The 16719-nt window shown below is 54.9% G+C and overlaps 1 protein-coding gene across 1 annotated transcript in view; it reads right to left on the reverse strand.

The window, feature by feature from the left end:
• Window positions 1-11802: 11802 nt before the first annotated feature.
• Window positions 11803-16719, reverse strand: part of ALPK1 (alpha kinase 1) — a 28124-nt gene continuing 23207 nt past the window's right edge. Inside the window, exons 10-13 of the mRNA XM_054563712.1 lie at window positions 15591-15744; window positions 14379-14541; window positions 13117-13303; window positions 11803-11996 (exon numbers count right to left, since the gene is read on the reverse strand). Coding sequence (XP_054419687.1) covers window positions 11803-11996; window positions 13117-13303; window positions 14379-14541; window positions 15591-15744 — 698 coding nt within the window. The remainder of the gene's footprint in view (window positions 11997-13116; window positions 13304-14378; window positions 14542-15590; window positions 15745-16719) is intronic.

Below are 16719 nucleotides of genomic sequence, written 5' to 3' on the forward strand. Positions count from 1 at the left end.
GAAGGCAGGGCCTCTGCCGCGCAATGGCCTCAACAGCCACCAGCGCAGCGCGACCAGTCAGCCAGCGCCACTGAGGGGACCCGAGGAAAGGGCCGGACCGGCGGCAGGGACCTGAGAGCCGGACACAGGACACGGCAGGGCGCGGGGCCGGGGGGGGGGGGGACCGGGAACCACCCGCCTCCACACACACACACACACACACACACACGCACGCACACGCACAGTTCCTCCAGTGACGGCGGCCGGCCTGGCAGCGCCAGCTCTGTGTCAACGCTGCTTTTACTTATCTTTCGCTTTTACTTATCTTTCGCTTTTACTTATCTTTCGCTTTTACTTATCTTTCGCTTTTACTGTTCAAGGCTGTAACTGTGAGCATTCCGCCTTCTTCATGCCCAGCGTCTGGCAAAAACCAAATTTCTTAAGCAAGCAGAGGACTTGGGATCCGAGGTTCCCCTGGCAGTGCTTATCTTGGCTGCACCCCCGTTAGCTCGTTGCGGATACCAAACACCCCAGAGAGAAAAAGAGTGAAAGTTATTTCAAAGGACACACGTCCGAGGGGCCGGACTGCCCGGCCTTGCAGAGACCCAGGGTCGGCTGCGCACCTGCCCGGTCCTGTTGCGTGTGGGCCCACTGGGGGCGCGTCTGGAGATGGTAAACAAAGGAGCAAAGAACCAGCACCTTTCCCTGTTTTACCTGATGGAAAACAACTAAGGAAAAGGGCTGTGCCTGCCCCCCTCTCCCCCGAGAATGGAATCAGGCTCCTTCCAAACAGGCAGAGACCTGGCGCAGTTCCCATGGCAGCCGCTGGCCATAAAGCCTAATTCCTTGTGACAAAGGGGTCATCTTCCTTTTCAAACATGTTTGTGGGCCCTCTGCACACTGTGCTTTCCCATAACGGCTTCTCTGCTGCGCCAGGGCTCTGCGGGCCCCGGGTTCCGGCCTCCCTGGTCTGGGGTGGGCAGCAGAGCCCGGCCGGTTCCGGGGCGACTGGCGAGGGCCTGGCGCTGCCGACCCTTTCTTCCAGCGAGACACAGTCCTGCTGTGTGTTGACATGGTTTTACGGTCAGGGCTCCTGAGGTGCCTGTAATTTGATTTTGTATTTTTTCAACCTTTTACGTCTACTGAAACACCTCACGCAAGACAATACACGAGGACAGATTCGTTGTGAGGGTGTGATTCATTTATTTTCTTGCCTCAGTTTCCAGGTAATTCTGGAAAAGAAATCAAATGAGGTAAAGAAGCCTGAACCGCTGTGAGACTGTGTGGAGGGAAGTCCAACCATGAACTCCGGCAAGTTCTGTGTCATCGGCGTGTTGGTGCTGCCTTCGTATCACAGTGGTCAGAGTGGTCGGCATGTGTTTTCAATCGAAGCTGCATAAACTAAAATATTTTTCTTGACTCTCAAAATCCCATGGCAGCCGCTTAGAAGTCGACAGGGAGAAAACATGGTCTTGCCGCAGGGCGGGAAGGCAGCTTCAGAGTCCCGGGTTCAAGCCCACCTTTCCCGGGGTCACGGGGGCCGGTGCTCCGCGGCTCTCCAGCGGGGCAGCCGCCTGCCGCTGCCCTGGACGCGCCTGCCCTCGTCCGCAGGCCCGCGGTCCATCTGACTGCAGCTCCGTGGGGCACGTTCCAGGAAGGCGCAGTGAAAAATGAGCTGCTTTCTCCTGTGAGCAGATAACTCTAAAAGGGTTTCAGTTCCACCTGCGTGGAGCTGGTCAGGAGTCAGCTGCCACGCTGTCCTGCGGTGGGGAGGGTTCTCACCGCTCCCCGGGGCGCTTTCAGAAGCAGCGGTTCTGGGCCGCAGAAGCCTCGGCAGGCCCGCCCGCCCGGCGCTCTGAGCCTCCCGGCCCCTCCGCCCCCGCCCCCAGCGCCCGTAGTGGAGCTAACGGGCCGCGGGGGCGGGGCTGCTGGGGCCGCCCATGGTCCTGGCCCTCCTGCGGCCCCCCCCCCCCCCAAAGAAGACCAGCGTTCAGTTTTCTCCGGTAGCTCCCTTTCCTGCCCCAGCAAAACCAGGGGCGCCGCAAGGTCTGGGACAACGGGCATCACAAACAGATGGCTCTGCAACCCCGGTGTTCATGGCACGCTTCTGGGTTTTAGAAATTTTGTTCACATGCTGGAAGGGATTCGGGGTCAGTGAGCAAAATCAAACGAGGCAGCTGTGGTCCCACCACACAGGACCCCGGCGGTGCCTCCCAGCACGGGTGACGTTGGTGGCCGCGGCGGCTGGCCTCCCACCTTGAGTCGCCGTGAGGGCGGAACAGGCCTTGTCCTGACAGTTGCCCCCACGGACACAAGGCAACATGCGTGCGTGCTCCGGGAGACACGCTTTCATTGTTCCTATCTGTGCGCATCTCCGCCACGTTTACTCAAAGCCTGTCCCTTAATTTCATTGCACTGCCTATTGTGGATCGTCCCCCACCTCCTCCAGCATCTGAGGTTCCCACCCACGGGGTGTCCACAGGCCCCTGGCAGCCAAAGGTCAAAGCTGCTGGGCTTCTGAGCAGCCACACGGGGAGCAGTGGCCCCATGAGACACCCAGTGGGTGCTGCTCGACAGAGGAAAACTTGTGACTTAAAGCCACTAAGATTTGATGATTGTCAGTGCACCAGATGGCACTCAAATTAATATGGGTGTGTATTTATCCAAGGACTACAGAACTTATTTCTAGCGGGAGTCTCAGAACTGACCAAAACTTGGTGCTCCACCTCTGAAAAGTTTGAAGATTCTGTTAGAAACACCACTTTTATTCTTTCATTTGTATTCCTTAGCTACACAACAAAACTTTAATGCCTTGCAGTTTACAGCCATCCTAAGAGTGATTTTTTAAAAAAAATCATTGTAGCCACTTTGAGTGTAAGCTCAGTAGCCAGCAGGCAGGCTGAGTAGGTCCGCGCTGCCGGGCAGCTGGTCTGCAGAACTTGCCACGCAAAAAACTGAAACTGCGCCCACGGGACAACCAGCCCTCTCCCCTCCCCCAGCCCTTGGCAACTGCCACGCTTCTGTTGCAGTGAATTTGAGGACCTTACATGCCTTATATAGTAACAGCTGTTTTTATTTTATTACTTATTAATTTATTTTTAGAGGGAGGGGAAGGGAGGGTGAGAGGAAGAGAAACATCCATGTGTGGTTGTCTCTCCCACACCCCTGCTGGGGACCTGGCCCGCAACCCAGGCCTGGGCCCCGACCGGGAACTGCGCCGGCGATGCTTTGGCTCGCAGGCTGGTGCTCAGTCCACTGAGCCACACCAGCCAGGGCATGTTTTTATTTTTAAAGCATGGAATGTCCCTGTCCCCATTTTTTCTATGTCAAAAATAGATGGTAAAACCAAACACGTAGTTGACTTTTATAACCGTGCAGTTAAAAATGGAAGCTGGGCCCTGACTGGCTGGTTCAGTTGGTTGGAATGTTGTCCCATGCACCTAGAGGTTGCAGGTTTGACCCCTGGTCAGGGCACATGCCTAGGTCGTGGGTTTGATCCAGGTCTGGACGCAGTACAGGAGGCAGCTGATCGATGTCTCTCTCTTTCTCTCCCTGTCTCCCTTCTTCCCTCTTAAGACCAACGGATGTGTCCTCGGACGAGGATTAAAATAAAACAAAAATGGAAGCTGGAGGCTGGAGGAAGCAGCCAGCTGTCCCTCACCCAGGACAACGGTAACACTGACGTCTGAGATGCGCCGTGCCCTTGAATCCGATCTTGTTTTCCATTTAACGCTGAACAGAAGCTCGTCATTCCAGGTGGGGAAGAAAAGCAAACTTCTAAAAAAGATTTTTAAAACCTTTAAAAAAAGAAACATTCTAAGCTGCTTTCAGGCAGAGGATGGCTCCTTCTGTGAGGCAGACCCCTGTCCCCTCATCCCCCTCGACTGTGAGGGGCCCCCGAGCTGGGCGCCCCCGGCTCGTCTGTACGTCACACAAGTAATTTAAAATCGCTCTTCTCGGGGGGAAAACAGATTAAGTCTCAGCTCCCCATGAATAGCTCTGCTCTATCCTTTTTAATAACGAAGAGTTCGACTGGACCAGTGCCGGTGGCATATTTACCTTCATGAGCTAAAAAAAAAAGAAAAGAAAAAAAAAGTTAATTACTGCTTGGAGCAAGTTGGTCCGGCTGTCCTGAGCTGTCTTTTATTACTTGTTCCCTTCATTAGTTTCCCTCCCTGGGTTTGCTGCTAATAGCTGCCTGGTCGCTTCAGCTCAAAGCCGCATCTGTGCCACGGGCAGAGGAGTGGGCCCCTGGCCAAGCGGGTGGGGCCGCGCGGAGCCGCCGGTTACTCACCAGCTCCCGTTACCAGGACGCCTGGCTCGCCCAGGGGGCACAGAGGCCGGGGAGTGCGGCGCCCCCCGGCCTGGCGCTGGGAGTCGTGCCGGCTCCTGGGAGCCGGGTGCCCCCGGCATCGGCCAGAGAGGCTCTTTTTCTAGAAGGCTGATGGCTGCACCCCCTCGTCACTGAGCCTCGCGGAACGGAACAGGAGTCCCGGCCTTCTGGCCAGTTGAAAAAGTTTTACTTCTCAAAAAAATCGATGTTTGACTGAAGACCCTGTTACATGTACCATGGGGTGGTCGATGGCTGGATAAAGAACTGTGTGGAGAGAAAGGCACGGCATTTCTCTGTGTGATTCCGAATAAGTTCTTTAGGCTTTCTGAACTCTTTTTTTTAAAATTGATGTATAATTGACATATAATACTGTATGAGTTTCAGAGGTACAACGTGATGATTCGATAACAGGCACAGCGCAGAGATGTTGTGGGTTCACTTCCAGACCCCCACAATAGGGCAGACATTACAATAATGCGAGTCACATGAAATTTTCATTTCCCAGAGCATATAAAAGTTGTTTATACTGTACTACAGTGTATTAGGTGCGCAATAGCACTATGTCTAAAAAAATAGACATAATTTAAAAATACTTTATTGCTCAAAAACGCTGACCGTCCTCTGAGCCTTCTGTGGGTCACCCTCTTCCTGCTGCTGGAGTGCCTGGCCCGGCACTGGTGGCCACTGAGGCCGCGGGGCCGTGGCGGGTTCTGAAACAAGACAACGGCGATCTTGCCGGGCCGACCGCTTTGCGGGCAGAGAGGCCTCCTGCAGGCGCGGTGCCGTTTGGGGGAGTCTCGCCCCCAGCAGAGCTGCTTTCAGAATAGGAGTTGGTCCTATCAAACCCTGCAGCTGCTCCATCAACCAAGTTGAGGGAATATTCAAGATCCCTTGTTGTCATTTCAACAATTTTCACAGCATCTTCACAGGAAGTAGACTCCATCTCAAGAGACCGCGCCCTCGCTCACTGACTAGAAGCACCTCCGCGTCCATTCCAGCTGCACCCTGAGGTTGCAGTAACTCAGCCCCGCCTTCAGGCTCTGCTGCCAATTCTGTTCCCCTGCTGTTCCCGCCGCGTCTGCGGTTACTTCCTTACTGAAGCCGTGAACCCCCCGGTCATTCACGGGGTTGGAACCGCCTCCGTCCAGACCCCCGGTAAGTTGCTGCGTCGGCCCTGGCCGGGGCGGTTGGGGTGTCACCCTGAGGCACCGAGGCCGTGGGGGCGAGCCCTGCCCAGGGTGGGCGCAGGAGGCCACCAACGAGGGCCTGGGTGGCTGGGGCAACGTGTCGATGTCCCCTCTCTCCCTGTCTGCCTCTCTCTCTCTCAAGTCAGTAAATTTACAAAATAGTTGCTATGTTGCCCGCTTCCCACAAATCCTGAACTGTTCTTAATGGCATCTGGGATGGTGAATCCGTTCCCCAGGTTTTCAGTCCACGTTGCCCACATCGATCAGATGCGTCATTATCTGCGGCAGCTGCAGCCTTACAAGGGGTGTTTTCTTAAATAGTAAGACTTGAAAGTCGCAATCGTTCCTTGACCCATGGGATGCAGATGGGATGGTGTGTGAAGCAGGCATGAGACCACCGTTGACGTCGTCCGCCGGAGCTCCTGGGTGGCCAGGGACATTGCCGACGCGCAGTCATATTTTTAAAAGATAAGTTTTCTCCGGTACAGGAGTCCTCCGCTGTGGCCGTGAAGCACTCGGTAAGGCGCGTGGCGCAGAAGTGGGGCCACCAACCTGCGCTGTCCATTTGCAGGGCAGAGGCAGGTAGCCGGGGTGTCCTTTCGAAGGGCCCTGGGTTTCCAGGTGGCGCATGGGCACTGGCTTCAGCTTCAGGGCACAGCTGCACCCGCCCCTCCCGGGAGAGCCCGCCAGCCCGAGGCGGTGAAGCCAGCGCTGCCCTCCCGGCTCTGAAGGCCCTAGATGGCATCTCCCAGGACACGGCTGCTTTGTCTGCGCTGAAGGTCCTGTTCGGGGCCGCAGCCTTCAGGAACCATCCCAGCTCGGTCTTCTGCATCGGCGCTTGCTGCTTCCCCTGGGATGCTATGCTATGTTAGGTTGTTACATAAATGGCTTCTTTCCTTCAACTTCATCAACCAACATCTACCAGCTTCACACTTCTCTTCTGCAGCTTCCTTTCCTCTTTCTAATTCTTTTAGGGTGATACTGTGAGTCCTCTAATGCTTGCGTAGTGGTATTAAAGAATGGTTCTGAGCCCGATCGGCGTGGCTCCGCGAGCTGGGCGTCGATCCCGCAAGCCTGCGGGTCTCCCGGTCGATTCCCATCAGGGCTTGGGCCCAGGCTGCGGGAGCGCGGGAGGGGACCGAGCGCCCTTTCTCTGGCACATTGACGTCCTCTCCCTCCCCCCCTTCCCCTCTCTCTAAAAACAAATCTTAAAAAAAAGAATAATTCCAAGATTAAGAAAAATACAGGAAACGAGAGCCGTGTTTTGGTTACAGAAGCCGAGGTGCCCATTTCACTTCCGTGACGAGCCCGTGACCTCAGCGACGCTCACCCGCCCAGGCTGAAGGCGGGGCCGCCGCCGCGACTCTCGGAGCCGCAAACAGCCTTGTCAGGGCACTTAAAGGCACCTGGTTTCCTAGCCGAGACCAGCAATAGGCCTTCTCTATCTGTTATTTTTAAAATAGTTCGTGCTTTATCTGAAGCATATTATGCGATTTTATATATATACATATATATAATAGTACACATAATGCATAATATATAAGAAAGGATAGCAACATTTCGTGATCCTCTTTCATAATCGGGGTGCGGCCGCCCTCTGGCTGCGCAGGAGGGGAGCCCCGTGTGGGGTGCCGGGGTGGGGGGCGGCCCGGGGCCGCGCGCTTCACTTTCTGCAGCGTCACATGTGCAGATGCATCAAAGAACGATCAGACTCAACATAGCCCAATACGAGGAACAATTATTTTTGTTACCAACTTTAATTGGTGAACCAAAAATAGTTTAATTTTATCAGTTAAATAAGCACTAACATTAAAATCATAGGAAACGAGGGACCGGCTGTCAGGAAACGGTGAAGCACCGGAGCATTTTTACTTTTTTCTCCAGACAAAAAAAATAAACAAACAAACAAACAAAAAACCTGTCCACCCAGGAGCTAATCCATTTTCCACACTCATTACCATTCAGATGAGTCTTTTGAAAAACAGAGATGTCGGCAGAGCTCTTGCCAGTGTCTGAGAACGCCTTTCTTATTCGATTCTACAAATAAAGAGGACCCTCTGGATCTAATTAAGAGATTTTTTCACCTGCCATCCCTCCTGCACTCGGCTCGCAGACGTGCATGGAGCACGTGCAGGATGCAGGGCGCGATGTCGAATGCTGTGCTGCACCAAGCGTGATGCACAATGGGCCAATCATAAAACTACACGCTCAATTCATCTTGTGATTTTTAATGATTCACTTCCTTCACTCGGCGGGGCCGTGTTGGCACCCGAGGGCTGGGCTGGCCCCAGGGCTGACGACGCGGCCCTGCCATCCCGCGCTCACAGCCTAATGGGGAGGCAGAGACCTGGGCAAGTAATTACCGTGCGGTTGAGGTCCTGCCAGAAGCGTCTGTGACCGTGTAAGGAAGCCTCTGTGGGCGTGCATGTGTGCGCGCACGCGTGTGCCAGCGTGTGTGTGCACGAGCATGCGTGCGTCTGTGTGTGCGTGAGCGTGTTTGTGCGGGGCTAGGATGGAAGGCGGGCTGTCTCCTCCCTGTTTCTCCCGTCCCACAGCTGAGCGGGGTCAGTTCTACTTAACGCTGTGGACAGCCCCTCTTCCCGCTGAGAACCAGCCACTCACAGTCTGGAGTTTTAAAAGGTTCTCTCCAAAAAAAAAAATGGGTATATTTCCCTGAAGGTCACACTGTTGCACTGCGGCTTGTGTGTCGGTGGCCCCTGAACCCTGCCTCTTTTCATAAGAAACATGCTGTGAGGGCGAAGGAGAAAACAGCTCTGGAGTTATTCTGCAGGGACGAAGGGGCCCACGCTCAGCAGAGGGGACAGGTCATTTTTTTTGAAGGGAACACGCCCATAAACATGCAAACCTTCCCTGTCTCTTCTCTTCCAGCAATTGAATGAGCCATCTGTACCAGGCTCTGAAATCCTTCCTGAAAACAATGTTTTCTTGAGAGCTGGGTTGATTTTTGAAATTGATAAAACATTAATTTTCTTCAAGGATCTTTCCAGCTCACCTTTCAGAATTTGAGATCCAATCTGGGCTGCAGATGTTCTGAGCACAGCATTTTTCGTGCATCTTCAAAAACTGACAGGGAAGTAAAGCAGTTGACATCCACCAAATGACCAAGCACTTAATTCCTATTGATCTGTACTTTATTTAAGGGTTGAAGTTACTGGTGCCGAAGACTGGCCTTCCCCTGACACCCAGGGCACGTTGGAGCTGTCTGCACGGCACCACCAGCGGCTGGGCGGCCGTGACCGCAGCAAGAGGTTGCGGCGCAGGGCGGACTCTGTTTCCCTCTGAATGGGTTGAATGTAACGAAACCCTGAGTTGAATGTAACGAAAGCTGATGGTTGGCCAGGCGCTTTTAGAGAAGCCAAGTTTAACCCGCTCTGATGTGAGATCCTGTTGTCTTGGGAGGCTGAGGGGTGATGCTCGCTGCGTGTGTGTCCTTGCTCAGCTCGGACGGTGCGGAGGCCACACTGCGGGGACGCGGGGACGTGAGGAGTCAGGAGGGATGGGCGCACCGGTGGGACGGGAGGTTGTGAGGTTGCACTGAACTTCGGCGGGCGCTCTAATACCCAGCTGAGTCTGGAAGCCCCGGTACATCGTATTTTAAATTTCCTTTGTTGAAACAATTTATGGCTTTGAGTCTTCGCACAGGGCATCTTGCAAAGACTCCTGGGCTCCGTTGCTCTTAGCATTTATGTGCATTGAAGGGTCCTCCTCACGTGTGCGTGCTGGGCAAACAGGCCGGCGGCTCAGACAGAGCCTGTGTGCCGGCCCGGCCGCCCGGCTGCGGCACAGACACGCCCCGGAGGCCGGGAAGGGTGCAGCTGGCCAGGGGCTCCGGTGCCTGGGTCCCGGGCCTGCTGACGCAGGTGGCTCAGCGACCGTGGTCCAGCCCAAGGGGACGCCCCACCCCCCGGGGGCCCTGCCCAGAGAGAAGGCTCCCCACTGAGGGCCAGTCGCTGTGGGCCCCGCTGTTATCTGGAAAAGACCATGTCAAATGTCTAACAAAAGTGCCTGAGCAGCCCCTCCGCTTCTCCGTGATTACGTGGGAAAAGAAGGCCGACCCCGGAGCCGGGCTTGGCGGAGAAGCAGCACACAGCCCGCGGCTGAGCTTCGCCGCGGCAGGGCACCCACCGACCGTGCAGGCGGCAGGAGGGGGCAGTGTTTGAAAGTCTAGTAAAGGCAACGAAACAGCTTCTCTGATTCTAAATCCCTTTGACTAGAAAAATGATCTGTACTTTAAGAGAGTATATTCAAAATATGCACCAAGTGTAAATAACGAAGACATTTCTAATAACCGCACTGCTTAAAATCCACCAGGACTGGGAAGAAATTGCGGTTCTTTCTCTTTAGCGTGTATCATTTCTGGTCTCTAAGTAGCAAAACAGAAATTAGACTTTAAAGTTATTTCAAGTTTTAAAAAGTGTTGAATTAGATATTTTTCTTACATTGATTTGAATTAATGTACTTATTTCATATAAAATTAAACACTACCTGTGTCATTTTTTCCCCTTGCTTTTGAAAATCAGTTCTAAAAACAAACATAGCACGCGCCCTGGAGGTCCAACGATTTAAAATCACTGTTCCCTGCAACGCGATAAACACGCGCTCCGGCTCTGAGCGAGGGCTGCGCCCTGGCTGGCACTGCGAGCCCGTGTCTGAGTGAGGTTCCGGCCGGACCTCATTCCTGTGTGGGCCACGCCACGGGGGCGAGCGAGCGCCCCGAGCCCGTCGCGGCAGGACCCCCGCCCCTCCGGAGGCGCGCCTCTGCCTCCTGCGGGGGCGGCCCGGGCGGACGGGTCCCGCTTTGCCCGTGGTCTGCAGGGAAGGCGGGTTGACGGAAAATGGCATCCTGGGCGACTTTTCCTGTGAAATCCTGCTTTCCACCTTTTTCAGCTTCTGGAAATCTCTGCTGCCTGCCAGGGGAGCCTTTGGGCCGCACGACTAGATAACCCACTTAATCCTGGGGGCGCACGCGAGTCGCCAGGTGCCGTTTAATGCGCGGAACACGGGGGCCGTGTCCTGTCGCAGGCCGGCCTGACTTTTCTGGGGGCAGGGGGCCCCCTGGGCCGGTGATGGATGGCTCGTTCTCTTTGAACAAGAGTCAAGATGGCGAGTGCCCCGCGGGGGCAGACCGGTGTGGTGGGAACGGGCAGAGCCGCCCGGCTCAAGCCCACCTGGCCAAGCCGCCCCTCTGAGGAAGCATCGTGCGCCTGGCCGCTTGGGCTGGAGGCGCGGGCTCCCCACACAGCTGCCAGGCTCGTCCCTGCGCCCGCACGTGCGCCGTGGCAGAGATGCGCTTTGCTCTCACCCTCCCCGCCTCCCCGCCTCACGCCTCGCCTGTCCGGCGCGTGGCCGGGCCTGTCTGTGGGGCCGGCAGGGCCCGACGTCTGAGGGGACGGAACCCAAGGGCCCTTAAGGATGACTCCGCCCCAGGACTCGGCTTTCTAGATACTGTCATCTCACCACTCTGCAGGCAGAGATCAGAACGCAAACTAATCATTTCGTCCAACTTAGAATGGCGGTAATGAAGTTTTTGTAAGAAGTCACTTGAAAATTTCCCAGTATCAATTTCACTGTGAGAAACAAATATTAAAGACTAGGGAAGAAAATTAGAAACATTTAAGATATCACCTCCCTAGTTTTATCAAATACGCAGTCACATGAAAACCCCCGGTTGCTTCCCGATGCTGTTTTATCACTGGGCGATCGTCCCACTTTCGGGGGTCAGACCGACTGAGGGGAGCGGCTCAGCCAGCAGCTCCGCCGGGAGACCCCACCGCAGCCCGCGGACAGGGACCGTGGACAGAGCGCCGCCTGCGGTCACCTGGCCCAGGTCCGCTCCGTCACAGAATGCAGTACGGAGAATCCCCAGCCGTATCATGGCTTTATGCCCAGTTTGCAAAGAGCTTTTAACCAGGAATTGAATTTCAATTTTAAGTGATTTTTTTCTGTATCTTTTGATATTATGACTTTCCCCACTTATTTTGTTAATAAGATGATTTTTTCCCATTTCTGTAATAAACTTGTTAGTACAGGTTTTTCAAGAAGCAAATACCAAGGAGCGATCAGACCTACAGGACATTTATTGGGAGAAATGGCTGTGAGGGACGATGGCGACTGTATCAGAAGCAAAGAGCCTCCACAGCGTCTCACCCTGGGCACGATCGACACTCATCAGCTCCCCTCAGAAGTCACGCCCAGACCCGGCCCACGGGGGCCAGGCTGGCCGAGCGGCCGCGGCCCGGAGCGGCCTGCCCACCGGCCCCCCCGCCCGCCCGCCGCCCGCGACTAGTCTGGGTTCTCAGTGAAGGGCCTGGTCAGAGACAGGCGATGGCATATCTCGTTGCACTCCACGTGCTGGTGGTTAAAGAAGTAAGCAATGCCCCGTCTTCCAAAGTTGGCAGCGACGCCTTCCTGCTCGGCAGAGTGGATCTGGGGGTCTGTCAGGTAGATGAGCCCCTTCCCGTCACCGGTCACCCAGCCTGGAGGAGGGAGGAACACGCCTGAGGACAAGGCCTCTGTGAACGTCATCAAAGTATTTCAGAAAAAATACTTCCGTACCTACACAGACACTTAAAACTCAGTCATCCTGTGCTTTACATTGAATACATTTCTGCGAAGGGATTTGGTATTACGAACTCCAATGATTGTTTTTAAGAAGAACTGAATACTGGATAATTAAATATGTCATATATGACATATCCAAACCACCGATTTTCGAGGAACTAGAGAGCAAAAAAATGCACTTATGTAGTTACTAAAGTCACAATATTGAATGGTTCTTTCAAATTCACACATTTCTTTCGTGCCTTATTCACTAATCTGTATATTCCTTTGCTTAACAAATATTTATTGAGCGCACATAGTGCACAACGCACTGGTGCAGACGCTGGCGATACAGCGATGGACCAGTTCGTCAGCTATGTCTGCGCCCGCTGAGCTGACATGCTTGTGAGGTGGGGCAGACGGAAGACCGATCGGAGCAAGCGCAAGTCACAGCGTGACAGAGAGTCGTGAGGCGACGGAGAAGATCTGGGAGGAAGTCAGAGAGTCACTACCAGAAATAATCACAATTAACCTCATTTATCATTTAAACAAAGTGTAGAGTGTTGGCTAATGATTCTGGCAAATAATACACCAGAAGAACGGAAGCAACATTAAAGTATTAATGCAGAAAGTGAAAAGGAAGTCAGATCCAAGGACACACGGTTCTCGGTTCCCGAATGATCCCAACATCACACCTGTAACAAAGGCGGGAGGGAGGAAAGAGGCGGAAGATGTTGACACCCTGACAATGTGCCCCGAGGACGCCTGGCCACTGCAGTCTGCCAGGGGACATTTAAAAGGCTGCCACGGCTTTGCTCCAGAATTTAGTGCAACAGAATGTGAGCCCAGTCTTTGCAGTGACTACTGGGCACCTTGGAGACCTACAGACATTTTAGGTATTTTCTCAGGCATCATTTGCTGCATCGAGTCAAATCGATTAATTCCGAACGTTCACTGCACAGTGTATTACAGAGAGATTGGTAGAGCTAGTTACAAAACCTCACGTTTACAAATAAATAATGCTAAATATAAAAAGCAATCCCCAGTTTCACATACCTTGTAAATCTACTACAACATCTCTGTGATTGGAAAACTCGTAACAAAAGTGGCCGTAAGCCAAGCCATATTCTGTGGCCTTGTATTCTGTTTTCACCACTTTTGTGTTATTTGATAATTTTACAAATTCTCCCAGTATGTAAGGCTCCACACTGACGCATCCTTGTATCGTCTTGTCCTCTAAAATCTGGAAAACAGAAACGGGAGCAGTGTGGCCTAATGTGAAGGCACGGGCTTTGGAGACCGGGAGATGCCACTGTGCGCCTTGGCTTTGCCACTCGGGAGGTTGGCCACTTCCAGATGTTTGCATGTGAAGTGCTGAAGATGGTACGGCACAGAACAGAGCCCGAAAGTATTACCCTTGCATTAAAGTGCTCGCGTCACCCGTGGGCTGTGCTCTCTGACCCTGGGCCCCGGGGTGGGCTTGCCCGGGCACGTGGCCAGGCTGTGAGTGGGGGTCCAGGCTGCTCCCCCCGCGCAGCCCCTTCTCTGTGTGAACCACTTTGTAGACTTGCTTCAGAGGGTTAGGGTTGATGTTAAGTGCCTGGCATAGTGCTCGACATAAAGAAAGTGCAAAACAGAAGATAGTTGATTATTGTAATAAAAATGGGCCTGACCAGGCCTAAAACACCTTCAGGTGTGAACGGGGATCTTTGGAGAAGCAGGATCTTCTCAATCCAGAGGGGAGACGAGTCGGCGGGGGCAGCGGCCCTCGTGTGTGTGTGTGTGAAAGGGCGTCTTGTGAGGAGAGTAGACCCTGTGGTCCCGACAGACAGAGCTGAGCCGTGGGTAGAAATTAGAGGGGGGCAGATTTGGAACAAAACCTTCATAACAGATTTATCGGAAAGTGAAAGCGTAACAAGCACTTTTTCTCACTGCAGGTGCTGAGGCTGCGGCATGGGGTTGGGGGTCAACAGGTACGAGATGGGGCCCGTGTGCCACGCTGAGGGCACAGGCTGCGTCAGACGCAGCCTCCGAAAGTGGAGACGCGGGAAGGGAAGGGCTGCTGAGGGCCAACCTGGCCGCGCGGGGCCAGACGCGGGACCTCGGGGATTCCCGCGTGACCGGCCCACTCGGGGGACGATGGTCCTGCTCTCGCTCACCTGTCTGTGTGGAGGAAGCAGGCAGAGGAGGCTGGTGAGCGGGCTGGCTGAGTTTCCCCGGAAAGGGGTGGAGGAGGGTGGATGGTGGGTCGGGGAGAGACATCTACCCTAATCGCAGGTACGGCCCGCTCACCCAAGGGCCGCGCCCTTCAGCCTTACCAGCAGGATGGCAGACGGGATGTAGAATATCTGCGTGGGAATCTTCTGTTCGTAAAGTCTCTTGTTGAACTCAGTCACGTAGTGCTGGGCGGTCATCTGTCGCTCCACGTCGGAGAAATGGAGCCACAGCTTCTTCGGGCTCTTGTACTCCTTCCCAACGTATCTACGAACACACGAAGCCACCACGGTGGCCGTTCCTGGAGGATGCAGCCATTGCGGCTCCCTGCTCCGCGCCATGCTCTCTGACCCTGGGCCCTCGCCGGGCAACTGCGCCCTCCGGTCTCTCAGCCACCGCCCCGAGCAGGTGGCCCCGGGCTCCCAGTCGTGTGTCGACCGGGATGCGCCGCACCCCGGGCCTCGGAGGCCCTCTCGCCTCTTCTGCAGGCCTGCAGATGCGCCAGAAGGGTGGCCTTCCTGGTCTAGCTCGGCCCCTGCCGGACTCTGAGCCAGTGCCTCCCGCTTGCGCTCCTGCTGGCGGGCCCACACGCCACCCGTCTCGCCTGTCCTGTAGGGCGGCAACGTTCCCAGGCTGGGCCTGAGCCGTCGGGCCGTGCACGACAGCTGACGTAGCGTCGGTCAGCCCGTGGAAACTGTTCCCAGCCAGTGAATGAGGGTGAGAAAGGAGGGGGAAGCTGAGGACGCGTGTTCTGGCCAACTTCCTCCGCCTTCTCGAAAACCCGTAAGGGATCACGGCGGCCCGCCCGTCAGCGGAGGGTGTTCCCAGCCCCGGGGAGACGCCTGAAACTCCGATTCCTCTACACGCGACATTTTTCCTGTGCGTGCACACCTACGACAAGGATTAATTTATAAATTACTCACAGTGAGAGAGTAACAATAACCAATGGCTCGCGCACTGTATAAGGTATGCGAATGGGGCATTTGGATATAAAATCGGGGTGACTCGAACCCGGGCACTGGGATACCTCAAGAGCTGACCTATGACAGAGATGCTACTCAGTGACCCACGGGGGGGACACACTGGAGGAAGGGGCGCGTCATGCCCCAAGCGGGCAGCGGGGGGTGGTGTGAGGTGTCCTTGGAATGGCACACACTTCAAATTTACGAGTCGTTTGTTTCTGGAATTTGCAGGCCGCGCTTGACCAGGGGTAAGTGAAGGTGCAGAAAGAAAGAGCAGGCGAGGGGCGGCCGTCGTCCGCAGAGGGGAAAATCAGGCCTTTCCACGTGAGTGACGCCGACGCTTTTGAGCAATACCTCCCCCGAGCTTCCTCTTGGTGAAGATGATGAACCCAGAAGGCGTTTCTCTGTCTGCCCTTCTTCTTCACGGCCAGGTAGTCCCCCAGATAGACGGCGGTCTCCTGGGCCGTCCACAGGTCGGCCTTCTTAGAATACTTCAACAAAAGAGCGTCTGCAGAAAAAGAGGAGGACAATGGGTCTTATTTTCCAAATGACGTCTCCATTCAGGGACCAAGGTGAGGTGACACAGGTCCTCGTCCAGCTTATCGGAAATCTTCGATTTCTTTGTGCATTTCTCAAATTTTAACCGTGACTACCAATAAAAAGGTAGCGAAGCACAACAAACTAGGGAAGCTTTAGAATAACACGAAGAGCAGACTGCGAGCCACAGAGTCTCGCTTGCGATGGCAGCGCTAAGGAAAGGCAGGGTTTCCGCGGGACAGCAAGGAGGCGAAGGGCCCCGGAGACGCCCGGTCCCAGCCCAGGCACCCGCTCTCGTCCTGACGACCTGCGCGCCTGGCGGCACGGCCAGAAATGACTCAACAGCTCCGGGGACCCTGGATTCCACCTTGACACACACCCCGGTTCTCTCTCCCTTGTTTCGTTTAAGCCGGGAAAGTCCAGGACCAGCCACTGGACGAAGATGTAAACTCAGCTGAAAAGGAAAAGGTAGGAAAAAATAAGGACCGTCTCGGCCGTGAAGAACGGAGGAGCAGGAAACCAAGCAGCAGCCCTTTGAGGAGAAAGACCAATGTGGACCCTGAGGACGAAATGCTCCACGTTAGGGCCTCGTATGATGTCGCTTTACACGGCATAAAAGACAGCGAGCGCGAGCGGAGCTGCGGTCCCAGGGGTGGAGGGCAGGGTGGGGCGGGCGCCGAAGGAGGCAGCTCAGCATCCAGTCCGGGGTGCGGCGGACAGCGGGCCCCGGGCAGTGGGCCACACACACCGGGGGCCGTTCAGGGAGGGCACCCTGAGAGCCCCCCTCATAAGGAGAACGTTTTCCTCCTCCTTCGTCTTTCTTCCCTTTTTATTGTGTTTACATGGGAAGACGGGTCCAGGGAGCCGACCGGGTTCAATTCATGACACACACGGTCACGCGTCCTGCCATGCCCGGGACCTACACAGTGGTGCCCGCTGATCATTT

Source organism: Pteronotus mesoamericanus, unplaced genomic scaffold, assembly GCF_021234165.1.
Source record: "Pteronotus mesoamericanus isolate MK-2021 breed Mesoamerican mustached bat unplaced genomic scaffold, CSHL_Meso_final contig_163, whole genome shotgun sequence".
NCBI classification, from domain to species: domain Eukaryota; kingdom Metazoa; phylum Chordata; class Mammalia; order Chiroptera; family Mormoopidae; genus Pteronotus; species Pteronotus mesoamericanus.